The sequence below is a fragment of the Mytilus trossulus genome, chromosome 13, assembly GCF_036588685.1.
Source record: "Mytilus trossulus isolate FHL-02 chromosome 13, PNRI_Mtr1.1.1.hap1, whole genome shotgun sequence".
NCBI lineage: Eukaryota > Metazoa > Mollusca > Bivalvia > Mytilida > Mytilidae > Mytilus > Mytilus trossulus.
Window position 1 is genome coordinate 58,230,463 of NC_086385.1, and position 22,613 is coordinate 58,253,075.

Here is a 22,613-nt window from a genome sequence, read left to right on the forward strand (position 1 = left end):
CTAAAGGTTTTGAAAGTCCCAAGTCGGTTTTGCCTTTTTAGTTTACTAATCAATCGAAAATCCTGATCTTCTCACAATTATTAAATAATTATAACAAAAACACGAAATATTCAAAACATTTTTTTACAGACTCGTTAAGCTTTGCCATACATACACAGGCAATTCATAATACGTTCACTTCGAACAAACAACACAAGATATCGGTGCCATATCATAATAAGGTGGACACGGCAATGACCCACATTTAGCCCCGACATTATAGAAAAGTTTTCCATTATTGTTAACTGCACCGCCTTCGATATATTGAGCCTGGTGATCAACGCATACATATTCAGATGCCGCACTATGGCTATCGGCTCCAGCTGCCAATCTTCCGTAAAATTCTCGATTCCAGTCTCCATAACATTTAGTTTTGCCGGGAATCATTACAACAGATGACTTGGTAACTGCTCTGCAAACTGCACACGGTACATCATTGTCATCTAAATTATGACCGAAATAATTTGTTTCGTATTCGCTGCCGTATAATGTCGCACCTCCACCAGTTGTATCCCCCTGAATAAAGTCTGGGTCGTTAGGTAAACAAACGTAGTTAGCAGCAGCTCCCGTTTCAGTATATAAGCCTCCACCTGCAACTCCTGTTTAAAACACAAATCGATTTACAAATTTGTGCATTAGCACTTCATTTATTTCATCATCAAATGGTACAAATGTCCGTTATTTTGTCTATCATTTGAATATTTTTAAGTTGTAAAACGGATTCTTAGCTGGATTGGGAGAGAAGATGTCTTAAACATCGGGTAGTTGTCTCTACTGAATGTTAAGATCAATTGTATAAATCAAAATGTAAATCAAAATGTAATCATGGGACAAGTACCACTAACCAAGTGCGATAATGAAGGGTGCACAACCTCAATATGTTTGCACACTTTCAGTGAAATTCAATGATCTGGATAAAAAGACGATACCATCTTTTGATAATTTTGTAAATAGAAGAAAAATAGGACTGAGTATACAAATGCGGAATTTTAGGAACATTTTTTAATTATATAAGTACATAACACTAGAACGGAAAGTGACCCATTGATTAATTGAAAACTCTATCAAAAATTGAAAGAGTTCAAATGCTCAGCATTGTGTATGAGTTGCATAAAATTATTATGAGGAACACGCAAGTAAGAATAAAAAAAACCGAACTAATTAGCAATTTTGTTTTAAGTAATAAAAGGGCATACATCTAGTACGGCTACTGACTTGTTGCCCATCTTATTTTCTTTGTGCGTGTTTTCGTTTCTTACCATTGTTAGTTAGTCTTATAGAACTTCGCTGAGGAAATTGTAAGTTAAATTTCGGAAACGATAAAAGAAGTATAGATTTCTAAGTTATAAATGAGGATATTTATAGAACGGTTCTTATGTAAAATTGAGAAATAAAGCTGGGAATTTGTCAAAGAAATTAATTTTCAACACATCAACAAAATACCACATCTGGAGGCGTGTTTTAGCTGGCCCCTTAACTTAAATGTTTTTTTTTAGCTCAGCGAAAACGTCACACTATACTTCGAAACATATAAATGAACCTGTGTGTACTTGGGGTTCTAGACATAACGCAACAGGTATAGAATTTAAACAATATGTCACTAAATCATCCTACTGTCTATGTTCACCTCTTAAAAAAGGAGCGAAAGATACCAGCGGGACTCTTAAACTGATAGGTCGAAAATATACTGACAACGCCATGGTTAAAAATAAAATTAAAAAAAAAGACAACTGATAGTACACAAGATACAACATAGAAAACTAAAGATTAGCAACACGAATCCGAACAAAAATATTGTGATATCAGGTGCTCCGGAAGGGTACGCAGATCCTGCTTCGCATTTAGCACCCGCCATGTTGCTCATGTTTATAACAAACCTGTTAGATAGTCTTATTTGGTAGACAACATTCGTGAAAAAGGAACGAGATTGTAGTAACGACATAAGGAACATATCCGATATCATCTGTAAAACGGATATTCCATATGGTCAACCGACTCACGATTATTTCAACTTTGCCATTTGGAACTCTTGATTAAATATCTTCCTTGTGAGCAGCATTCCTCTATCAATGAAGTCATTACAAGAAATACAAGCCTGGGAATATCGGATGAATTGGGATATATATACTCAGTTTGCAGGCCCTGGTGGAATGTTGCTACTAAAAAATGAAATTTCACAATGTAGTAAAGTTTTGTTTTCAACCAGCCCTCATTGTCAATTTCTAGATGCAAGTCAAGATATGAGGAAGACTTAACAAGCATCTGTTGTAACCTTTATCTCTAGTTCGATAAGACATAGTCACCAAATTTTGAATTATTTAGTGAGAGAAGATCATATATATACAGCAGAAAGCAAAGGTAAAGGATATTGCTAACTTATTTGTTTTCCTCATCAGACGTTTCTTTTAGTCCGTTCCATAAGAATAAAGTGGCGATCGGCAAGATGAGGGGCACACTTAAATCCCATGGAAATGACGGTAGTTTGTTGAACAAAAGTCCTTCAAACGTCACAAATGTCTTGTCAATAAAGACATCAAGCATCTTGATAATATCAGTTTCAGACAACTTTGTGTTTAAATCAGAGTTTATTTTTACAAAGAAGAATGTATCCCTCTCTAAGACAAGATGCTTGTTTCTATGTTGTCCCTTTTTATTTATGAAACAAAGCAATACCAACTCTTTCAATTTGTCTTTTTGTAAACAAGTCAAATGCTGTAATACAATTGCAAGATAAAAGAGTCCTAGATTGTATGTACTCGGCAAGATCTTTGGTATTTTTTAGTATCCACATCTGATTCACGTCACGTCAGTCAATAGTCAATAGACATTAACTTTTAAGCTTTGCTTGATGACAAAATTGATACTGGTTATTTAGGAAGAGAACTTATCAGACCCAGCAATATACCGTTGTTTGTAAGGATACTTATGTAGCTTATGTACCTGAAACATTCACTTACGAGATATGATATCATGTCTTACGACAATTGCTGCTAATTGCGTGATGAAATATTAAATTGTATGTTCATAAAAATATTTTTGATTCTTGAATATTTTAAATGTCATTTCAATGTTATATTTAACATACCCATTAAAGCGGGAGGTTTGGCTTGCCACAAAACCAGGTTCAAACCACCATTTTGTCCTTAAAATTGTCCTGTACCAAGTAAGGAAAATTGCCATTGTTAAATTATAGTTCGTTTCTGTGTGCGTTGTATTTCAATGTTGTGTTTCTGTTGTGTCGTGGTTCTCTTATATTTGATGCGTTTTCCTCAGTTTAGTTTGATACCCGGATTTGTTTTTTTATCAATCTATTTATGAATTTGGAACAGCTTTATACTACTGAGTACTGTTGCCTTTAATGTTCTGTTTATAATACATCAGCATTCTTCGTTGAAACTTTGTTGAAATGGCTTTGACCGATTTGTGCATGCAACATCTTTTAAAAGTTCTTAATGACATTTTTCGACAATTATAAAAGAGTGACGAAAGATACCAGAGGGAGAGTCAAACTCATAGATAGAAAATACACTGACAACGCCCTGGCTACAAATAAAACAGACAAATAATAGTAAAGAAGAAACAACATAGAAAATTAAAGACTTAGCAACACGAACAGCACCAAAAACTTAGGGTGATCTCAGGTGCCCCGGAAGGGTGAGCAGAATCTGCTCCACATGTGGCACCCGTCGTATTGCTTATGTTATTACAAATCAAGTAAATAGTCTAATTCGATGGGTCACATTCGTGAAAAGGGAAAGGGTATTGTAGTAACGACATTAGGAGCATATCCGATTTCATCTGTGAAACGGCAAAATATTGCCTTTAACATAGTCATTTTTGTTAATTTGGTGGATTCATATATCAGCAGATAACGAGTGTAACGTACAAATTGTGCATCACTATTCGCAGACTCGCTGAAGCAAAATACACACAGAACTTTTACAAAGAAAATTCATCGTGCAAAATTCTTCAATGATATTCGCTGCTGGTGTTTAAGTTAGCTAAGCCTCTCACTTGTTTGACTGTCGCATCACTTTCCACACTTAATATGGATTATCAAGCATCCTGAACTCTATTTTAAAATTAAATGATGATATTTATGACTCCTTAACCGAATTGTCATTTTATAACTTGGGATTAAAGATCCAAACAAGTATAGAAAGTCTGCTTCATATCTTGATCGTTATATGTTAGAGGCAATAACAATGAATAAGTGAACTTAGGCATTAAGCTTAAATCCTAGGCAATAAGGTAACGCCTATGCAGTAAGTCTAATGCCTAAATGATTTTAGGCATTAGTCTTTAATCCTAGGATTTAAGCTTAAATCCCGAAAAATGTGTGCAGGCATTAAGCTTAATGCCTAAAATATAAATGCTAGTAAATAAAAGACATTTATTCATTTAAGTAAAAATACATTTGTTACATAATAATATTATGAGAAGTGGGGCCTGTTTATCGAAACTGTCCTTAGATCGGTCACCATTGTTTTCTTAAAATGTCCTGTACCAAGTCAGGAAAATGGCCATTGTTGTATTATATTTGGTTTCTGTGTGATTTACATTTTAATGTGTTTTTTGTTGTGTCGTAGTTCTCTTATATTTAATGCGTTTTCCTCTATTTTAGATTGTAATCTGGATTTGTCTTTTTCTCTATCGATTTATGAATTTCGAACAGCGGTAAACTTCTGTTACCTTTATCTATAAATTATTCTGTGGATAGTTGTCTCATTGGCAATCATACAGTATCTTTTTTTATAATTGTTTTGCTCATTTTCAAACATATGTTAATCACAGTAATAAAATAAAATAGTTGAAGTACTCAGTATGTATATGAAAGATGCACGAGATTTGCCTTTGAACTTCAAAGTATGAAACTTTGAATTCAGCTACCTCAAAGCATATAATGATTTTACCGATTAATAATATAATTATTTAATTTGAACTGTTAACACTTATGTTGTTCAATTCTAATATAAAACGAAGTTATATTTTTTGACTTATGTTTTGTTTCAAAGAGTTTTAATGTACAAGCTACAATCCTAATCCTGACTTGGTACAGGACATTTTAAGAAAAACAAATTACTATTTCTGTAGGGATCCATCTTAAAATAAAGTTAAACAATTACCCGTATAAACCAGCTCTGTTCCGTTTGATGGACAATCCTTTCTTCCCCATCTGGTATAAACAGAACCAAATCCTGAAAGAAAATATTTACATCATCGACTAAAATTTAAGAAATATTCTCAAATATTCAAACAGTGACAACAGTATGCAATACGTCCAATCATTTTAAAACAAATGAAATGATTATCTTAATTTACAATTTTTTAAAAAGCAACATCACCCACCCACACCCACATCCAATTTTTTCTTTCATCTAAAATAGAGGGACGCAAGATACCAGAGGGACAGTCAAACTTATAAATCTAAAATAAACTGACAACGTCATGGCTAAAAATGAAAAAGACCAACAGACAAACAATAGCACACATGACACAACATAGAAAACTTAAGAACAAACAACACGAACCCCATCAAAAACTAGGGGTGATCTCAGGTGCTCCGGACGGGTAAGCATATCCTGCTCCGCACGTGGCACCAGTCGTTTTGTTCATGTTATAACAAATCCGATAAATAGTCTTATTCGGTACATGTAGGTCACATTCGGTAAATATAAATAACGAAATGGATCAGAATGTAAGGAGAAATTTTAGGGCATTCAGGATTTTCAGTAAAATAAACAAAAAAACAGTGGTGGAATCTTGAGCATATAGCATATGGCTCTTCACTATCAAAGCATAACGAAATGTATCCATATCTACATGTTGTTAGCGTTCTACCTCATTCTGGTCGCCATTTTATACCAGCGCCCTGATAGAAAATATCACCAGTAATAAACCAAGTCCATATATTTTATCCCAGGACACTTCATGAATATATTACCTAAGCTATATTTGGCAAAACGTTTAGGAATTTTGGTCTTCAATGCTCTTCAACTTCGTACTCTGTTTGGCCTTTTAAAGTTTTTTTTGGATTCGAGCGTCACTGATGAGTCTTATGTAGACGAAACGCACGTTTGGGGTAAATACGAAATTTAATCCTGGTATCTATGATGAGTCAATTTACAACCACTTGGTCGATGCCACTGCTGGTGGAGTTTTAATTCCCCGAGGGTATCACCAGCCAGGTAGTCAGCACTTCTGTGCTTGACATGAATTATCATTGATATGGTTATATTTATAAATTAACTGTTTACAAAACTTTTGAACTTTTGAAATACTAAGGCTTTTATACCTCAGGAATATATTACTTTAGCTGTATTTGGCAAAACGTTTAGGAATTGTGGTCTTTAAAGCTCTTCAACTTCGTACTTCATTTGGCCTTTTTAAGTTTTTTTTTATATTCGAGCGTCATTGATTTGTCTTTCGTAGACGAGCCGCTCGTCTGGGGTAAATACAAAATTTAATCCTGGTATCTATGATGATTTTATTTCCTTGAACATCAAAATTGAATTAAAAATCTTACCAGAATTTGAGTTTTCTAACTGTGTTATTTTATTTTTGGCTGATCCGAGATCCAGTTTCATCTGATTTACTTCGGAAGACTTTTGAGTAAGTTTCTGTTCAAGGTGTGTACTTTCCTGCTTCATTTGTGCACTTTCCTGTTCCAGTTGAGTAGTTTTCTGTTTAAGAGATTGTAACTCCAATGACAATTGTTTAATTTGACTCATGGCATCAGGATCATTTAAAAGAAGTCGCTTATCTTCTGCGACAATTTCCGCAATAGAAAACAAAAAACAAACGAAGAATTTTAAATTACGCATTGTCCTTGTAGAGGTCATGAATAATATGTCACATAATAGCACCCCCGTTATCTTATACGAATGACTATAATAAGCTTTATCTTATGAAATTCGTGTATTTGTAGTCAGCTGTTGATCCGTGCAATTTACTTGCTGCTTGTGTTTGTGCATATACACACAAGGGGATTGTACACCAAGGACCTATTAACCTGTATCTGTAAATATAACTATCTTTCTTTGACAAAACATCAACTGTATACGTAGTGCTAGATAATATAAAGGCAGTTTAAATAATGAGGATGATACCAGCTGACCTTCCATCTTACAACATCTATTTCCTTTTTACATAAGAAGATACACAGCTATTTTAGTACAAGTAACCTTCATGTAAAGAGGCATAACTTGTACTAAAGTAGCTGTGTATTATATTATTCTTATGGATCTCAAATCTGTCAATAGCTTACAATTCAAAACAAAAGAAATAAATTAAAAAAATCAACCTATATTACAATGAGTACACGTGTGTAATGGGAACAAATTGTGCCCCTCTACTTCCCGACTTGTGTCTTTATTATCATTAGGCTGACTTCATGCATGAACTTCTTAGGAAGAAAGATAAGAAGTTAGCGATAACATTTAACTCTACTTTCCGCTATATACATGACATAGCTGATGTTCTTAAAATAAATAATTAAAAAGTTGGTGACTATGTGGAACGCATCTATCCACATCGAAATAGAGACAAAGGATACTACAGATACAGTTAAGTCGGCCTCATACCTTGACTTACATCTAGCAATTGACAATGAGGGTCGGTTGAAAACAAAACTTTACGACAAAAGAGATTATTTCAGCTTTTTAATTGTGAACTTTCCATTTCTAAGTAACAACATTCCAGCAGCACCTGCATACGGAGTATATATCTCCCTATTGATACGATATTCCCGTGCTTGCATATCCTATCATGATTTTCTTGATAGAGGGTTGCTGCTTTCAAGGCACCTATTAAACCAAGACTTCTAAATGGTGAAGTTGAAATAATCCCTTCGTAAATTTTACGGACTCCTTGGTTGACCATTATAGAATAACCGTTTCAAAAATGATGTCGGATATGTGCCTTACGTCGCAACTACAACCCCCTTCCCGTTCATGAATGTGACCTACCGAATTAGACTATTTACCGCAACACGACGGGTGCCACAAATGGAACAGGATCTGCTTACCCTTCCGGAGCACCTGAGATCACCCCTAGTTTTTGGTGTTGTTTATTCTTTAGTTTTCTATGTTGTGTCATGCGTGCTATTGTTTGTCTGTTTGTCTTTTTCATTTTTAGCCATGGCGTTGTCAGTTTGTTTCAGATTTACGAGTTTGACTGTCCCTGTATCTTTCGTCCCTCTTTCATGTAATGAACAAAGTCAGGAGTATAACAGTTGTTAACTAATAATTCGTTTCTATTTATGATGGATTGGTGTTTGTTTTTTGTTGCACTTCTGTGTTCTGTTTTTTCGTTGATTTCATCTTATAGTGGATGTGTTTCTCTCAGTTTTAGTTTGTAACCCATATTTGTTTTCTCTCTATCGATGTATGACTTTTGAACAGCGGAATTCTACTTTTGACTTTAACAACTGTATTTAGTGTCATGGGTTTTCCTTTCATTGCAAGAAAATATGTCAAATTTTCTTAAGAAACTTTCAAATTATCAAGCTTTTATGATACTAGCATATATTGATAGGGTTTAAATAAAGGAACCAAAAGAACTACAAAATGTTATAGGTCAATGTGACAGAGGATTCTGAAAACCAGACAATTTTTTTTTTCAAAACATAACAAGCAAACATCCTTAATCATGTAAATTTTCAAAAGTGTCGTTATCAACAACATAGACGAATATAATCCATAAAAAAATTAAGAGAACACGATAAAACCTTTCTGCAAATTGGGGAACATTTCTTATTGGATTCTTGCTAGATGTTTGATAAATTTGAGTAGTTACTTTTAAGACCGACGCAGTCAAGAATTCAAAGGAGCAGGTCCAGAATAATTGAAAAATGGGGCATGGAGTGATCCTTGTAAACAGTCTATGAACACTTTAAGTTCGGCGGCTCACTTCTCTCTGCCCCTTGTGCCTTATTAGCATCTTTATATACTATATTAATCCGTGATGTGGTTATATCTGGACGACATCGGACCATTTATTCATATTCTTTTTATTAAAAAACTGATCATTTGAGACATTCTTTTGATATTTTCAGTAGAAAATGGGTAGGAGGATAATATTACATTGATACTACACAACAAATAATGAGCTTGAAGACAATTGCGTTCGAAATGAGAATTAAAGTTCAACGTGAAGGTTTCTGAATTACATATTTATTTCCAAGTTCGTCTATGTTGTTGTAAAACGACACGTTTACTATTGCCATTGATTTCGCCTGGAAATTTGAAAGAAACGATAACTGATTCAATTAGGACTTAGTTTCTCTAGCATGTTCAGGATTTTTCAATATGCGGATATGGATAAATAGAAAGCTCTCGAGTACCGAAGAAGTATATTCCATGTGCAGGTGAAGTTGGTGTGTGTGAAGTGAAAATACTGGCTGTTTTTTGTACATATAAATAGGTCAAGAATATTTGAATGATCTACAATATCGAATGACTACTTGATTAAAATTGACACCTAGTTAAATCGGCACCCGGTATAGTCAAGTATAAAAGTAATCAATTAGTTGAAAAGAAAACTTAAAGTAAGTATTGGTTTCGACAACGTATTCATACAGCAACAGAGACATACTCTGCTGCTGTAACTTTCTAAAGAAAGGTTCATCCGCACTGCGTGGGTATAACTGTATTACTAATTTCCGATTCTTAAAAAACTTTGTATTATCTATATACAATGAATATCAAGATGATTCCGATTATTATATTACTTGATATTTTCAGTAGAAAATGGGTAGGATAATAATATTACATTGATACTACACAAGAAATGATGAGCTTGAAGACAATTGCGTTCGATATGAGAATTATAGTTCAACGTGAAGGTTTCTGAATTACATATTTATTTTCAATTTCGTCTATGTTGTTGTAAAACGACACGTTTACTATTGCCATTGATTTCGTCTGGAAATTTGAAAGACACGATAACTGGGTAAGGGTTTTGATGATCGGGAAATCACTGTATGCTACTGGAAGCATATTCAATTTGGACTTAGTTTCTTTAGCATGTTCAGGATTTTTCAATATGCGGATATGGATGAATAGAAAGGAAAGAAATAGTTTTGACAATTTTGATACGTTAATCATTTAGACGAATAGATTGGATATAACGGAAAAAGTTTAAAAAAAACAATTGTTAAAATGTTGTTAATCTAGTAACCTTAGAAGTCCTTGTGTTGTTTTTTTTGGTGTTGTTTGTGTTTTTCTAAGTCTTTAAATTTCAATGTTGTGTTTTGTAAACTGTTTGTCGTGTTTTAAGTTGCTTTTTTTGTAATGGCGTTGTCTATTCGTTATTTCGATTTGTGCTATTAAAAGTCCCTTTCGTATCTTTTGCCCTTTTTCAACGGTAATCACGTACAAATCGTGATCTTCTTAAAGCAATGAATTATTCTAACAGAGTACGCAAATATATCCAAAATATCTTTTAAAAGGCTCGTTAATGTATATGCAAGTCATATTGATATCACTTAGAACAAAAAACACAAGACATTGGTGCCATATCATAATAAGGCGGACACGGCAATGACCCACATTTAGCCCCAACTGTTTGGAAAAGTTTTCCATCATGATTAGCACCACCACCTTCTATGTATTGCGCCTGGTGATCAACGCAAACATATTCAGATGCAGCTTTTGCATCATCAAATCCAGCTGCCAAACGTCCATAAAATTCTCGGTTCCAGGCGCAATAACAAATCATTTTGCCGGGAATCATCACCACTGATGACTTGGTAATTGCTCTGCAAACTGAACAAGGTACATCATTGTCAACTAGATTATGACCGAATTTATTTTCTTGATATTCGCTCCCATATATTGTCGCATATCCTCCAGATGTATCCCCCTGAATGAAGTCTGGGTCGTGAGGTAAACGAACGTAGTTAACAGCTGAACCAGTATGATCATAGTAGCCTCCACCTGTAACTCCTGTTTAAAACACAATTATTTTTTTTTAGATTAGTGTATGAGCACTCTATTTCTAATCAAATGATAAATTTCCTAATTTTTTTCTATCATTTGAATATCTTTTAGTTGTAAAACGGATTCTACTGTACGATCGCAGTCCTAGACGTACTGATATTGGGAGAGAAGGCGTCCTTAAAAACGTGTTATGAATATTTAGCACGAATGTATAATTAAAACTGTAAATACAAATGTAAAAATTGGACTAATACCTCTTAGAAAATTCGATCATGCTAAGATATAAAAGGGCATAAATTGTTATTTGGATGAAGGGTTGTCTCATTGGCACTCACACCACATCTTCCTATATCTATAAATCTAGAACGGTAACTGACTTATTGTCCATCTTCTTATTTTTAGTGCGTGTTTTCGTTTCTCACCATTATTTATTAGTGTTATAGAACTTGACTGACGAAAATGTAAGTTGAATTTCGGAAACGATAAAAAAGTAGAAATTTTCTGAGTTATAAATGAGGATAGTTGTAGAACGATTGTTATGTAAAATGAGAGTTAAAGCTGACAATGTGCCAAAGAAACAAATTTAACATAACCAATGGATCTTCAACACAGCTACACAATTTCACATCTAGAGGCGGGTTTCAGCTGGCCCTTTAAATTTTAATAAATTTTCTTTTTAGCTCAGCGAACCTATGTTTATTTTAGGTTCTAGACATAATGCACAGGTGTACTCTATAAGATATTTGAATGCTTTTAGTATCCACATCTGATTCACGTCACCTATTGAATAGTCATACACAATAACTTTTGAGCATGACTTTGATCAATGATAAAATTGATGCTGATAATTTAAAAAGAGTACTTAGAAGGTCCAGCAATATACGGTTGTTTGTAAGGATTGTTATCAAAGGTACCAGGATTATAATTTAGTACGCCAGACGCGCGTTTCGTCTACATAAGACTCATCAGTGACGCTCATATCAAAATAGTAATAAACCAAACAAATACAAAGTTGAAGAGCATTGAGGATCCAAAATTCAAAAAAGTTGTGCCAAATACGGCTAAGGTAGTCTATGCCTGGGATAAGAAAATCCTTAGTTTTTCGAAAAATTCAATGTTTGTAAACAGGAAATTTATAAAAATGACCACATAATTGATATTCATGTCAACACCGAAGTGCTGACTACTGAGCTGGTGATACCCTCGGGGACGAAACGTCCACCAGCAGAGGCATCGACCCAGTGGTGTAAATTGTTATCAAAGGTACCAGGATTGTAATTTAGTACGCCAGACGCGCGTTTCGTCTGCATAAGACTCATCAGTGACGCTCATATCAAAATAGTAATAAACCAAACAAATACAAAGTTGAAGAGCATTGAGGATCCATAATTCAAAAAAGTTGTGCCAAATACGGCTAAGGTAATATATGCCTGGGATATGAAAATCCTTAGTTTTTCGAAAAATTCAAAGTTTTGTAAACAGAAAATTTATAAAAATGACCACATAATTGATATTCATGTCAACACCGAAGTGCTGACTACTGGGCTGGTGATACCCTCGGTGACGAAACGTCCACCAGCAGAGGCATCGACCCAGTGGTGTAAATTGTAATCAAAGGTACTAGGATTATAATTTAGTACGCCAGACGCGCGTTTCGTCTACATAAGACTCATCAGTGACGCTCATATCAAAATAGTAATAAACCAAACAAATACAAAGTTGAAGAGCATTGAGGATCACAAATTCAAAAAAGTTGTGCCAAATACGGCTAAGGTAATCTATGCCTGGGATAAGAACATCTTTAGTTTTTTCGAAAAATTCAAAGTTTTGTAAACAGGAAATTTATAAAAATGACCACATAATTGATATTCATGTCAACACCGAAGTGCTGACTACTGGGCTGGTGATACCCTCGGGAACGAAACGTCCACCAGCAGAGACATCGACCCAGTGGTGTAAATTGTAAGGACACTTTTGTAGTTTAAATAACTAAAGCATCCACTTACGAGATATGAAAATCATGTTTTACGACAATTTCTGCTAATTATGGGATGAAATATTAAATTTTCACACTTTCACTTTGAATGTTCTGTTTATAGTGCATCAGCATTCTTCGTTGAAACTTTCTTGAAAGGGTTCTGACCGATTTGTGCATGCAATTTCTTTTCGACATTTTTCGACAAAAAATAAAAGTTTGCCTTTAACATAGTGTGATGTTTTATCAGTTAGATGAAAAATCTTTAACATTGTAAATCATTACATCAAAAAAATTGTAAATCCCAATCATTGTCAATTTTGTATTAATAAAAAGGCCTTTGATTTTGCTACACTAAACATTACTATGGAATCATCGACCTCATGACAAAGATTGTTCTTAAAATTGAGAACGCAGATGTATGTACATGTCCTTGTGTTATGTCATGAAAAATCATACTTTTTCAAAATACCTCACTGATTCTCACATCCAATACACTTAAAATGATGTCATAAAAACGCTGGACTTTTTGATTGGCAACATTTTTGTTAAGTTTGGTGGATTCATATTTCAGCAGATAACGAGTGCAAATACACGTACAACTTGTGCATCACTATTCGCCGACTCGCTGAAGCAAAATACACACAGAACTTTAACAAAGAAGATGCAAACTTTTTCAATGATAGTCGCTGCTGGTTTTATAGCTAGATTAACCTCTAACACTTAATATAGATTAAAAAGAACCCTGAAGCTGTATTTTATAACATATTGATGATGTGTATGACTTCGTAATCGAAATTACATCTTATATATTCAAACTAACTTGGGATTAAAGATCCAAGTTTAGAATGTCTGCTTCATGGCTTGATCTTTTCCTCAATATTGACACATATGGACGACTTCAAACTAGGATCCATGTCAAACGCGATGATTTGATCTTTTCATTTGTTAATTTTCCATTTGTTTTGCAGTCACTATCATGAATTATTCACGACGCGTCGTCGTGGAATCAAACCACTATTGACATGTTTTTTACTGTATGGTATTATCATATGACAGTATATTTAACATACTCTGTCCATTCCCATATATGACATTTTGACTGAGTGTGGATTCGCAGGGCGGTCAATGCATGATACCATAGCAAAATAATTATCACAACAAAAATACCGAACTTCAGGGAAAAATAGCTACGAAAAAAGTAAAAACACAAAAATACCGAACTCCGAGGAAAATTCAAAAAGGAAAATCAAAAATCAAAAGGCAAAATCAAAAGTCCAAACACATCAAACGAATGGGTAACAACTGTCATATTCCTGACTTGGTACAGGCATTTTCTAATGTAGAAAATGGTGGATTGAACCTGGTTTTATAGCTAGCTAAACCTCTCACTTATATGACAGTCGCATCAAATTCCATTAAATTGTCAACGATGCATGAACAAAACAAACATACTCAAAGAGTAAAAATGTCAAAAATAGGGGTACAACAGTCAATATTGTGTTATCATCTTAATATCTCTACATAAACAACAAATGTAACAAAGAAGCACAAAAAGGCATACATTAATTTAACATTCTCATTTTGCTCTTCTTATACGGCTGAATTTATCTATGTAAAGTCTACCCATAATTATAGAAGGTTTCATTACTGGCTTAAAAATGCGCGTTTGAAATTCGCACAGGTAGACATAAAAATAATTTTGTCGTATGACGGCATACATAAATGAAGACTTACGTAAAGTTGATATAACAAAAACAGACTTAACAGTAAAAGTAATAATAATAAATAAAATAATGGTGTGGTTCAAAGTATGACGGGATACATAAGAACAGTTTCACGTCAAATACGGCTGAATTTATCTATGTAAAGTCTACCCATAAATGATAGAAGGTTTTCATTACTGGTGTAAAATAGCGCGTTTGAAATTCGCACAGGTAGACATAAAAAATAATTTTGTCGTATGTCGGCATACATAAATACAGACTCACGTAAAGTAGATATACCAAAAACCAGACTTAACAGTAAAAGTAATAATAATAAATAAAATAATGGTGTGGTTCAACGTATGACGGGATACATAAGTACAGTTTCACGTCAAATGTATATCATGAAAAACAGACTAAACAGAAAAAGTAGTGTTATTGAATAAAATAGTTTTGTCATTCATAGTATTCAAGATCCTTAAGTAAAAGTAATATCAATCAATGAAATAATTTTGCCGTTCAAAGTATGTGGTTTTACATAACCACTGAGTCACTTCAAATGATTATCTAAAAAAGACTTATAAAAGAATTCTATAATACGTAATTAAGATGATAACAAACGTCAGTACGCAAAATCTATCCTTCAAGACCATCTTGTATTATTTGTGAAGTTGATACGGAATATTTATCAACAAGTTCTTGGTATCTTCCGATGAACTTTTTTAGAAAAAGGACGAGACGTTCTTTGACATACCCCTGGTTCATCAACTTTCTGCTCAGACACTGGTGACGTTTTACAAAGTCTGAATAGGAGCTGCAAGCTCTTGAATACCTAATAAGTTGGGAAATGTATATTCCATATGCAGGTGAAGTTGGTATATTACTACTAAGGTGGGGGAAATTGATAATTTCAAAATTAAAATCAATGTCAACTGGTACAACCAAAAGTTTTGACAAACCAAACAAATGGAAGACAATAGCTTCTTTTTAGAGTTCATGCGATTCAAACAGTTTATTATAAATAAAGGCAACAGTAGTTTACCGATGTCCGAAATTCATAAATCGATTGAGAAAAAACAAATCCGGGTTACAAACTAAAACGGAGGGAAACGCATCAAATATAAGATGAGAACTACGACACAACAGAAACACAACATTAAAATGTAACACACAGAAACGAACTGTAATATAACAATGGCCATTTTCCTGACTTTGTATAGGACATTTAAAAAAAAACAAATGGTGGGTTACTTTTTATTTGTCTCTCTTGAATCGATCTAAGGGATATGAACATCGGTTAACTAAATCCCTTTGATTCAATTGGAATAATTTTGAGTCTATTTCTTTCAAATTACTCTCAAACGTGTTTGGTTATTTCTGTTTAAGGAGACCTTACGCATAGTAACAGCATTACTATGTGTGTTTATCTCATTTAAAATTAAGTTAAACACATACCTGTATAAACCAGCTCTGTCCCGTTTGATGGACAATCCTTCCTACCCCATCTGGTATAAACCGAACCAAAACCTAAAAGAAAATATTTACATCATCGACTAAAATTTAAGCAATCATTCTTAAATATAATCAAAGAGCTGAATAGCTCGGAGGGGAAAGACGGCCCTTGTTTCTATTTCATTTTTTTTGTGTGGGGTTATCTTTTGATAGTCTTCATATAAAGAATGAAAAAAAGAACAGCTAGAACATCTAGAAAGGTTGACAATATTGAAATCAATTGTTGTTTAACGTAATTTCGTTTCGTTATTTTAGAATTCAATCTAGACCAATGGAAGAGATCTGCACCTTCTAAATCTAAACATTCAATTAAAGTTGATAGTTAATTACCTAAATTTCAACTAGTTGAATTCTGTCATTTAACAACAGCTACAATATATTTTGAAATCTTAATGGTGTACGACTGAACTGCAGGCTAGGGCCATTTTTTCTTTTTTTTTCTTAAGAAAGTTAGGACAGAAAAATCTATTCAATTTCAAATTTCCATTGATAAAGTTCCCAGTTACAACTCTCATCACAGGGATACAGGTACTAATAAAAAAAAAAAAAAATGATTGATGTAAACTGTGTGAAGCTTGTTTCCAAATCCTACATTTTGAAATATTTGTAAAATCTCATGAATAAATAGCAACATTTGTAATTTATTTTTTTTGTTACCATTACAACAATTATGTTGGTACACAAAATTTAGTTTTAATGGAAGACTACTTATCGTATACTAAATTTCACATTTTAAGTGTTTATTTTAGTAGATAATTACTCATAAATTGAGGTGCTCCTGATTTGGAGGAAGATTATCAAAATAGAGTTTTACAGAAAAAAATGAAAAAATCGTTTATCTTCCCAATCTCTAGTCCCTCGGACTTTGTTTACTTTAAAAGTTGTTGACCTACAAATTAAAGCATTGCATGTTGATGTTTGAATCATCTACAGCAAACATAATAATGTTTAAATTTAACAAATACCATTTTTTTATTAGTGTACAATCTTTGAGAATGATTTAAATAACTAGTGAAGGATATCCCTGCTTCTGCGTAGTGTGGCATTCCAGCAATGACGTCACTATACAATATAATGTAGGTTGGATATATTTAGAATATCTCGTCATACTGATTTTTCCGGATTGTAAAAGAAACGTAAATTGTGTAAAGGAGAGCTCAATATACGATAATTTCGATAGAAACAGAAGGAAAATGTGTAAAAAAGTGTTAAAAGACAATCTTTTCATTTGTGTCTCCCCATCTCATCAATCTCAGTAAGATTTGTTGGGGGGGTTTTCCACACTATAAAAACAAAATTAATGATGTGAGGGAAGTCACTCTGGTCAAGCCGTCTTTCCCCAAAAACAGTATGCCAGACGTTATTTCATTTGAAAACAAAATTAACGGAATGATTATCTTAATTTTTTATTTAAAAAAAAGCATTACGCACATACATACACTTCCTCCCTCTTCTTTCATCTTAAAGTAGGTAGCGAAAGTGATCAGATCTAGAATATAAGGAAAACTTTAGAGCATATCTCATTCTGGTCGCCTCTTTTGCTACCAGCACCCTGATAGAAAATACCACCAGTAACAAAAGAAGACAATATATTTTGTTCAACGACATTTCAAAAATTGAAATAAAATCTTACCCGAATTTGAGTTTTCTAACTGTGTTATTTTATTGTTGGCTGATCCAAGATCCAGTTTCATTTGGTTTACTTCCGAAGACTCTTGAGAAAGTTCCTGTTTCATTTGAGTACTTTCCTGTTCCAGTTGTGCAGTTTTCTGTTTAAGAGATTGCAACTCCAATGACATTTGTTTGATTTGAGTCATGACATCAGGATCATTTAAAAGAAGTCGCTTATCTTCGGCGATAGTTTCTGCAATAAAAAACAAAAAAAAAACAAACGAAGCATTTAACATTACGCATTGCCCTTGAAGAGTTCCTGAATAATGCTTAGATAGTCCAAATGTACATGTCAAACAACTACACCCCCGTTATCTTATATGAATAACTATTGTTAGGTTTATCTTATGAAACATTTACATTACTGTTGATCCGTGTTCTTTTTAAAACTTGTTGCTTTTCCTTGTACGTGTCAAATTTGTCGCGAATACAGTTCACACATGGGATTGTACTTCAAGGACCTGCTGATCTGTTTAAATGTATCCGTACATATAAATGTATTTCAATGATAAAAACAGCAACTGGTGACGTATAAGTAGTAGGTGATATAAATGCAGTTTAAATAATGAGAATTATACCATTTGATTTTCAATCATACCACATTTATGTATCTCTTATGACACAAGAAGGTATAATATTATTCTTATGGATCATGCAGAAATCCGTCAAAGGTTTTCAACTCCTACGGTATTTAAGCCCGATCTAAACATACACATAAATTGAAATAGAAAACGATCTCATGCAATTGGATTCTGTTATGCCTGTTTGAGTTAATGGTATAGGTTAAACAAATAAGTTAGTTATCGTTTTTACCTATATGAAAATATATTTTTGTGAATCGAATCAGCCAACGAAATGGTTCATCTTTGTTTCAATTCCAATTCCTTCTCTTTTCATGGCATACATTTTCTACGTTATGTGATAAATTGAAGGCCACCTGATTACAGATTAAATGAGGTCGATTAATTCATACGCGATGTTTTGCTCTTTTTAACAAAACTTAACCCAATTAGCTGCTAAACCGAATTATTATTTCAATAATTCACTTTCATTAATGATAGAATAAAACTAAATCATATTCAAATTTGTAACATATAAATATATTTCTACGTTATGTTTAACCTATACCATTAACTCAAACAGGCATAACAGAATCCAATTGCATGTTACAAATTTGAATATGATTTAGTTTTATTCTATCATTAATGAAAGTGAATTATTGAAATAATAATTCGGTTTAGCAGCTAATTGGGTTAAGTTTTGTTAAAAAGAGCAAAACATCGCGTATGAATTAATCGACCTCATTTAATCTGTAATCAGGTGGCCTTCAATTTATCACATAACGTAGAAATGTATATATAAATGTCAAGAACTAATGCCCCTTTCATATAATGAATAGTTAATTAAAGAATCAAGTGTTTGGCAAAACATAACAGACAAGTGAAACTGCGAGCTACTGCTCACTGATGATACCCCGCCGCAAGTGGATAATATTAGTAGTGTAAAAAGATGCAAGTGTTTGGTAAACAGGAACTTGTCGAGTGATGAATCTGAAAACGCATCACACGGTATTGCGGACATGTATCAAGCTTGAAACCAAATTTACGAAATCCTTTTAGTATAGTTCCTGAGAAAAATGTAACGAAAATTTTCAACATGACTATCATGTGTAAAATTTAGGGATGTCAAAAGATCTGAAATTTAATACTCGGATACTCGGTCATGATACTCGAGTTCTCGCGAGTACTCGGATAAATCTTAAATGTTTATTGAAAAGTTTAGATTTGAGGTAGGATGCAGTATTTTTGTTAATACCTATCATAAACATGTTAACGAAAGACAAACGTACTACAAACATAGCTTGATGCTCTGTTTTGTTGTATCTAAAAACAATGAATTACCGACCGCCGTTTCTATAAATAACCTATAATCGTTTGCCGGTGTACGTGTTCATGAACCTAATTTAAAAAAATCAAAAATATTGCATATAAAGTCCAAAAAAGTAGACAATATACATGTATGTATCATCTCTTCCTTAGGAGTTCTTTTTTTTATAATACGACTTGTCCATTTATTGGCAACAACAATATTGGACTTCAGGTACTTGTGCTTAATCGTGTTGCTCAGTCTTACTTTTTCTGTGTTTTTTTACACTATCGTTTATCTGAACTTCTTTTTTTTAGCCATGCCGTTGTCAATTTATTTTCGACCTACTGGTTTGAATGTTGCTCTCGTCTATATCTTTAAATTGTAAATTAAACAATTATAGTTCAGTTTCAAATACAGAGTAATTAAATTAATGTAAATGTACATCTCATACCAATTACGTTTATGATTAACAAACAAAGATAAGTGTTTACGGCTTGTGATGAGTTTTAAAATTATTAATCCATGAACGTGTTGATCCGTTTACAAACACTGTTACAAATATCTCTAATCAGTTCCGTGGGGTTCACCGCAGGTAACATTGATTTTTGTTCTTGTTTAGAAACATGATAGGGTCAACAATTTCAGACGAAAGACTGTTTGACTTTCTATTTTTTGTTACAATTAATGCATATGAAAAAATTAGCTCGGAAGGAAAGGACGTTGCTGGTATTGCTATAACAAAACGTAGCCTCAAGATAAACATCTTATGTCGTTAATTGATTTTATTTAGTATTACGAATGGGGTGTTTCAAATGAACTAAAGTGAGTGGGAATGTTTAGAGAAATATCTCAAGATGTATAACAGTCAAACGAGTATCCGAGTACTAAAACTGTACCCGAGTACTCGACTACTCGTTGCCATCCCTAGTAAAATTATACAAGTAAACAGGAAGTTGTCGAGTGATGAATCTGAAAACGCGTCACACGGTATTGCAAACTAAGAACTAACCTATGAAAATCCAGTTTGTGAAGGAGGGGGAACTAGGCCAGAAAAGTAAACAGAACACATCAGGAATGTTAAATCAGGCTAAAGACTGGCAGGTAGAAGTAAGTCTAGGGAAAAAGCTGCAATTTCCGGACATTGTACCAACCAACCTAAGACCAGACATGCGGCAGTACAAATGTTATGGTAATTGAGCTGACTGTTCCCTGGGAGGAGAGATGTGGCGAAGCCAATGAAAGAAAGAGGGCAAAGTATGACAAACTATTGGCAGAATGTAGAGATAAAGGATGGCAGACATGGAACTTTCCTGTTGATGTTGGCTGCAGATGCTTCCCTGCACAGTCAGTGTGGCGGTTGTTTTCTGCAGTAGGAGTGACTGGCCGGCAAAGAAGAACAGCAATACAGAAACTAGGTCAGGCAGTAGAGAAAGCGTCTTCCTGGATATGGATGAAGAGAGACAGTAGTAGCTGGAAACCCAACACCAATGCGCAGTGATTGATCACCATTGTGGACCCCCCATGCTGAGAGTGTACCGAGCTAGGGGTCGAAACACATGATGACGGATGGCCTCGGCTGAGGACATTGGCGGTGTTTGTAGTAATTCCACTAGTACTGTATGTAAGTAACCTGTAACCTGGACCTACCAGTGACTGCTAGGAAAGACTGGCTGACAACAAAGAATAGAATGGTGACGTCTGGAGAGACAGATGGCATCCAGGGAAGACTGAAACAAGGATGTGAAGGGTTGGCATCCCAACACACTGTTCCTGTGAAGGAACACCATACCAAGCTACAGAACAGAATAAAGAGCAATACCCCCAGGGTCTTCCGAGAGGGGGGGATGAAAGACCCACTGAGCAGCACAAAACGATAACACCTCGGCTAATCCAACGGACTTTGGCTGGAACAACGGCAGAAACCAAGTGTCATTGTGGAAAAGTTTGCAAGAACTTAAAAGATTTAAAGATACACCAGGCAAGAACTAATTAAGTGTGGATCTGGGAAGCAGCAAATGGAACGCACAGTTAACAATGATGAGACGACGGAGGACCACAACCAGGAAGCACACCACAGTGCTTAGGACCTCTTACCTAATTAAGCTACTCAGATCAACATTGAGGAGAAGCAAGGGAATGGAAACCAGCAGAAACCAGCGAAAACACCATAGACAGACAGCAGAAAAGAAAAGATACAATGGCCAGCAACAGATGATAGGAGATGGGAGATCTTTGACGAAGACCTAGATAAAATGTTAGATAACACACTAACCATGCTAACAGGAGATGTACAGAGAAAGATATCATCATTGTCGACACTTATATATGCAGTAGGACAAGAAAGATTTGGAGGCAGTAACATCAAAACAAGAGAAAGCACTCAGGGTAACACTAAACATAACAGACGTCAACAAGAAATACAAACACTCAGAACTGAAATAAGCGATGTCATTAAACAGTATAAAAAAGCAAATGAGGAGGAGAAAGAAGGATTGAATGAGCTAAGATCAATTCTGAGGGAAAGAAGAAACAATCTACAAAGAGGAGAAAGAATTAGAAAAGCTAGGAAGGAAAGAGGGAAGAAGAGAGAAATGTTTGTTGCCAACCCATATAAGTTTACCAAAGCAACACTGGACGGAACAAAGGCGGGATCAGTAAAAAGCACAAAAGAGGAAGTGAAAAAACATCTATCAGAGACGCACAGTGACGAAAGGCAAAGGGAACATTTAGGTAACTGCGAAAGGATAGAGAATGTGTCAGAACCAGAGATACCAATAAACATTAAGGAACCATCATGGAAAGAAGTATCAGATGTTGCCAGGTCTGCATCATCACCAGGACCAAATGGCATCACGTACAAGGTATATAGGCAGTGACCAAAGATTTTGAAACACCTGTGGA

General features: G+C 34.3%; 2 protein-coding genes across 2 annotated transcripts; both read right to left on the minus strand.

Moving 5' to 3' along the window:
- Positions 1–174: 174 nt before the first annotated feature.
- On the minus strand, positions 175–17,989 carry LOC134694517 (uncharacterized). The gene is made up of 3 exons (XM_063555530.1): positions 17,806–17,989; positions 5,166–5,237; positions 175–638 (listed from the first exon to the last, which is right to left on the minus strand). Exons 1-3 carry the CDS (start codon positions 17,987–17,989, stop codon positions 175–177), a joined length of 720 nt encoding a protein of 239 aa, XP_063411600.1.
- On the minus strand, positions 10,522–17,632 carry LOC134695270 (uncharacterized). Its single transcript, XM_063556489.1, has 3 exons — positions 17,608–17,632; positions 16,116–16,187; positions 10,522–10,985 (listed from the first exon to the last, which is right to left on the minus strand). The coding sequence occupies exons 1-3, from the start codon at positions 17,630–17,632 to the stop codon at positions 10,522–10,524; spliced, it is 561 nt and encodes a 186-aa protein (XP_063412559.1).
- Positions 17,990–22,613: the final 4,624 nt, after the last annotated feature.

What these genes read in the sequence shown, in the direction of transcription:
- LOC134695270 (XM_063556489.1), bottom strand. Translation starts at nt 17,632, where the DNA reads ATGAAAGAAGAGGGAGGAAGTGTAT. An exon ending in AGAAGAGGGAGGAAGTGTAT is followed by an intron (nt 16,188 to 17,607) that starts GTATGTGCGTAA and finishes ATTTTCTTTTAG; the next exon opens with GTTTTGGTTCGGTTTATACC. An exon ending in GACAGAGCTGGTTTATACAG is followed by an intron (nt 10,986 to 16,115) that starts GTATGTGTTTAA and finishes TGTTTTAAACAG; the next exon opens with GAGTTACAGGTGGAGGCTAC.
- LOC134694517 (XM_063555530.1), bottom strand. Translation starts at nt 17,989, where the DNA reads ATGACTCAAATCAAACAAATGTCATTGGAGTTGCAATCTCTTAAACAG. An exon ending in GTTAGAAAACTCAAATTCGG is followed by an intron (nt 5,238 to 17,805) that starts GTAAGATTTTAT and finishes ATTTTCTTTCAG; the next exon opens with GATTTGGTTCTGTTTATACC. An exon ending in AACAGAGCTGGTTTATACGG is followed by an intron (nt 639 to 5,165) that starts GTAATTGTTTAA and finishes TGTTTTAAACAG; the next exon opens with GAGTTGCAGGTGGAGGCTTA.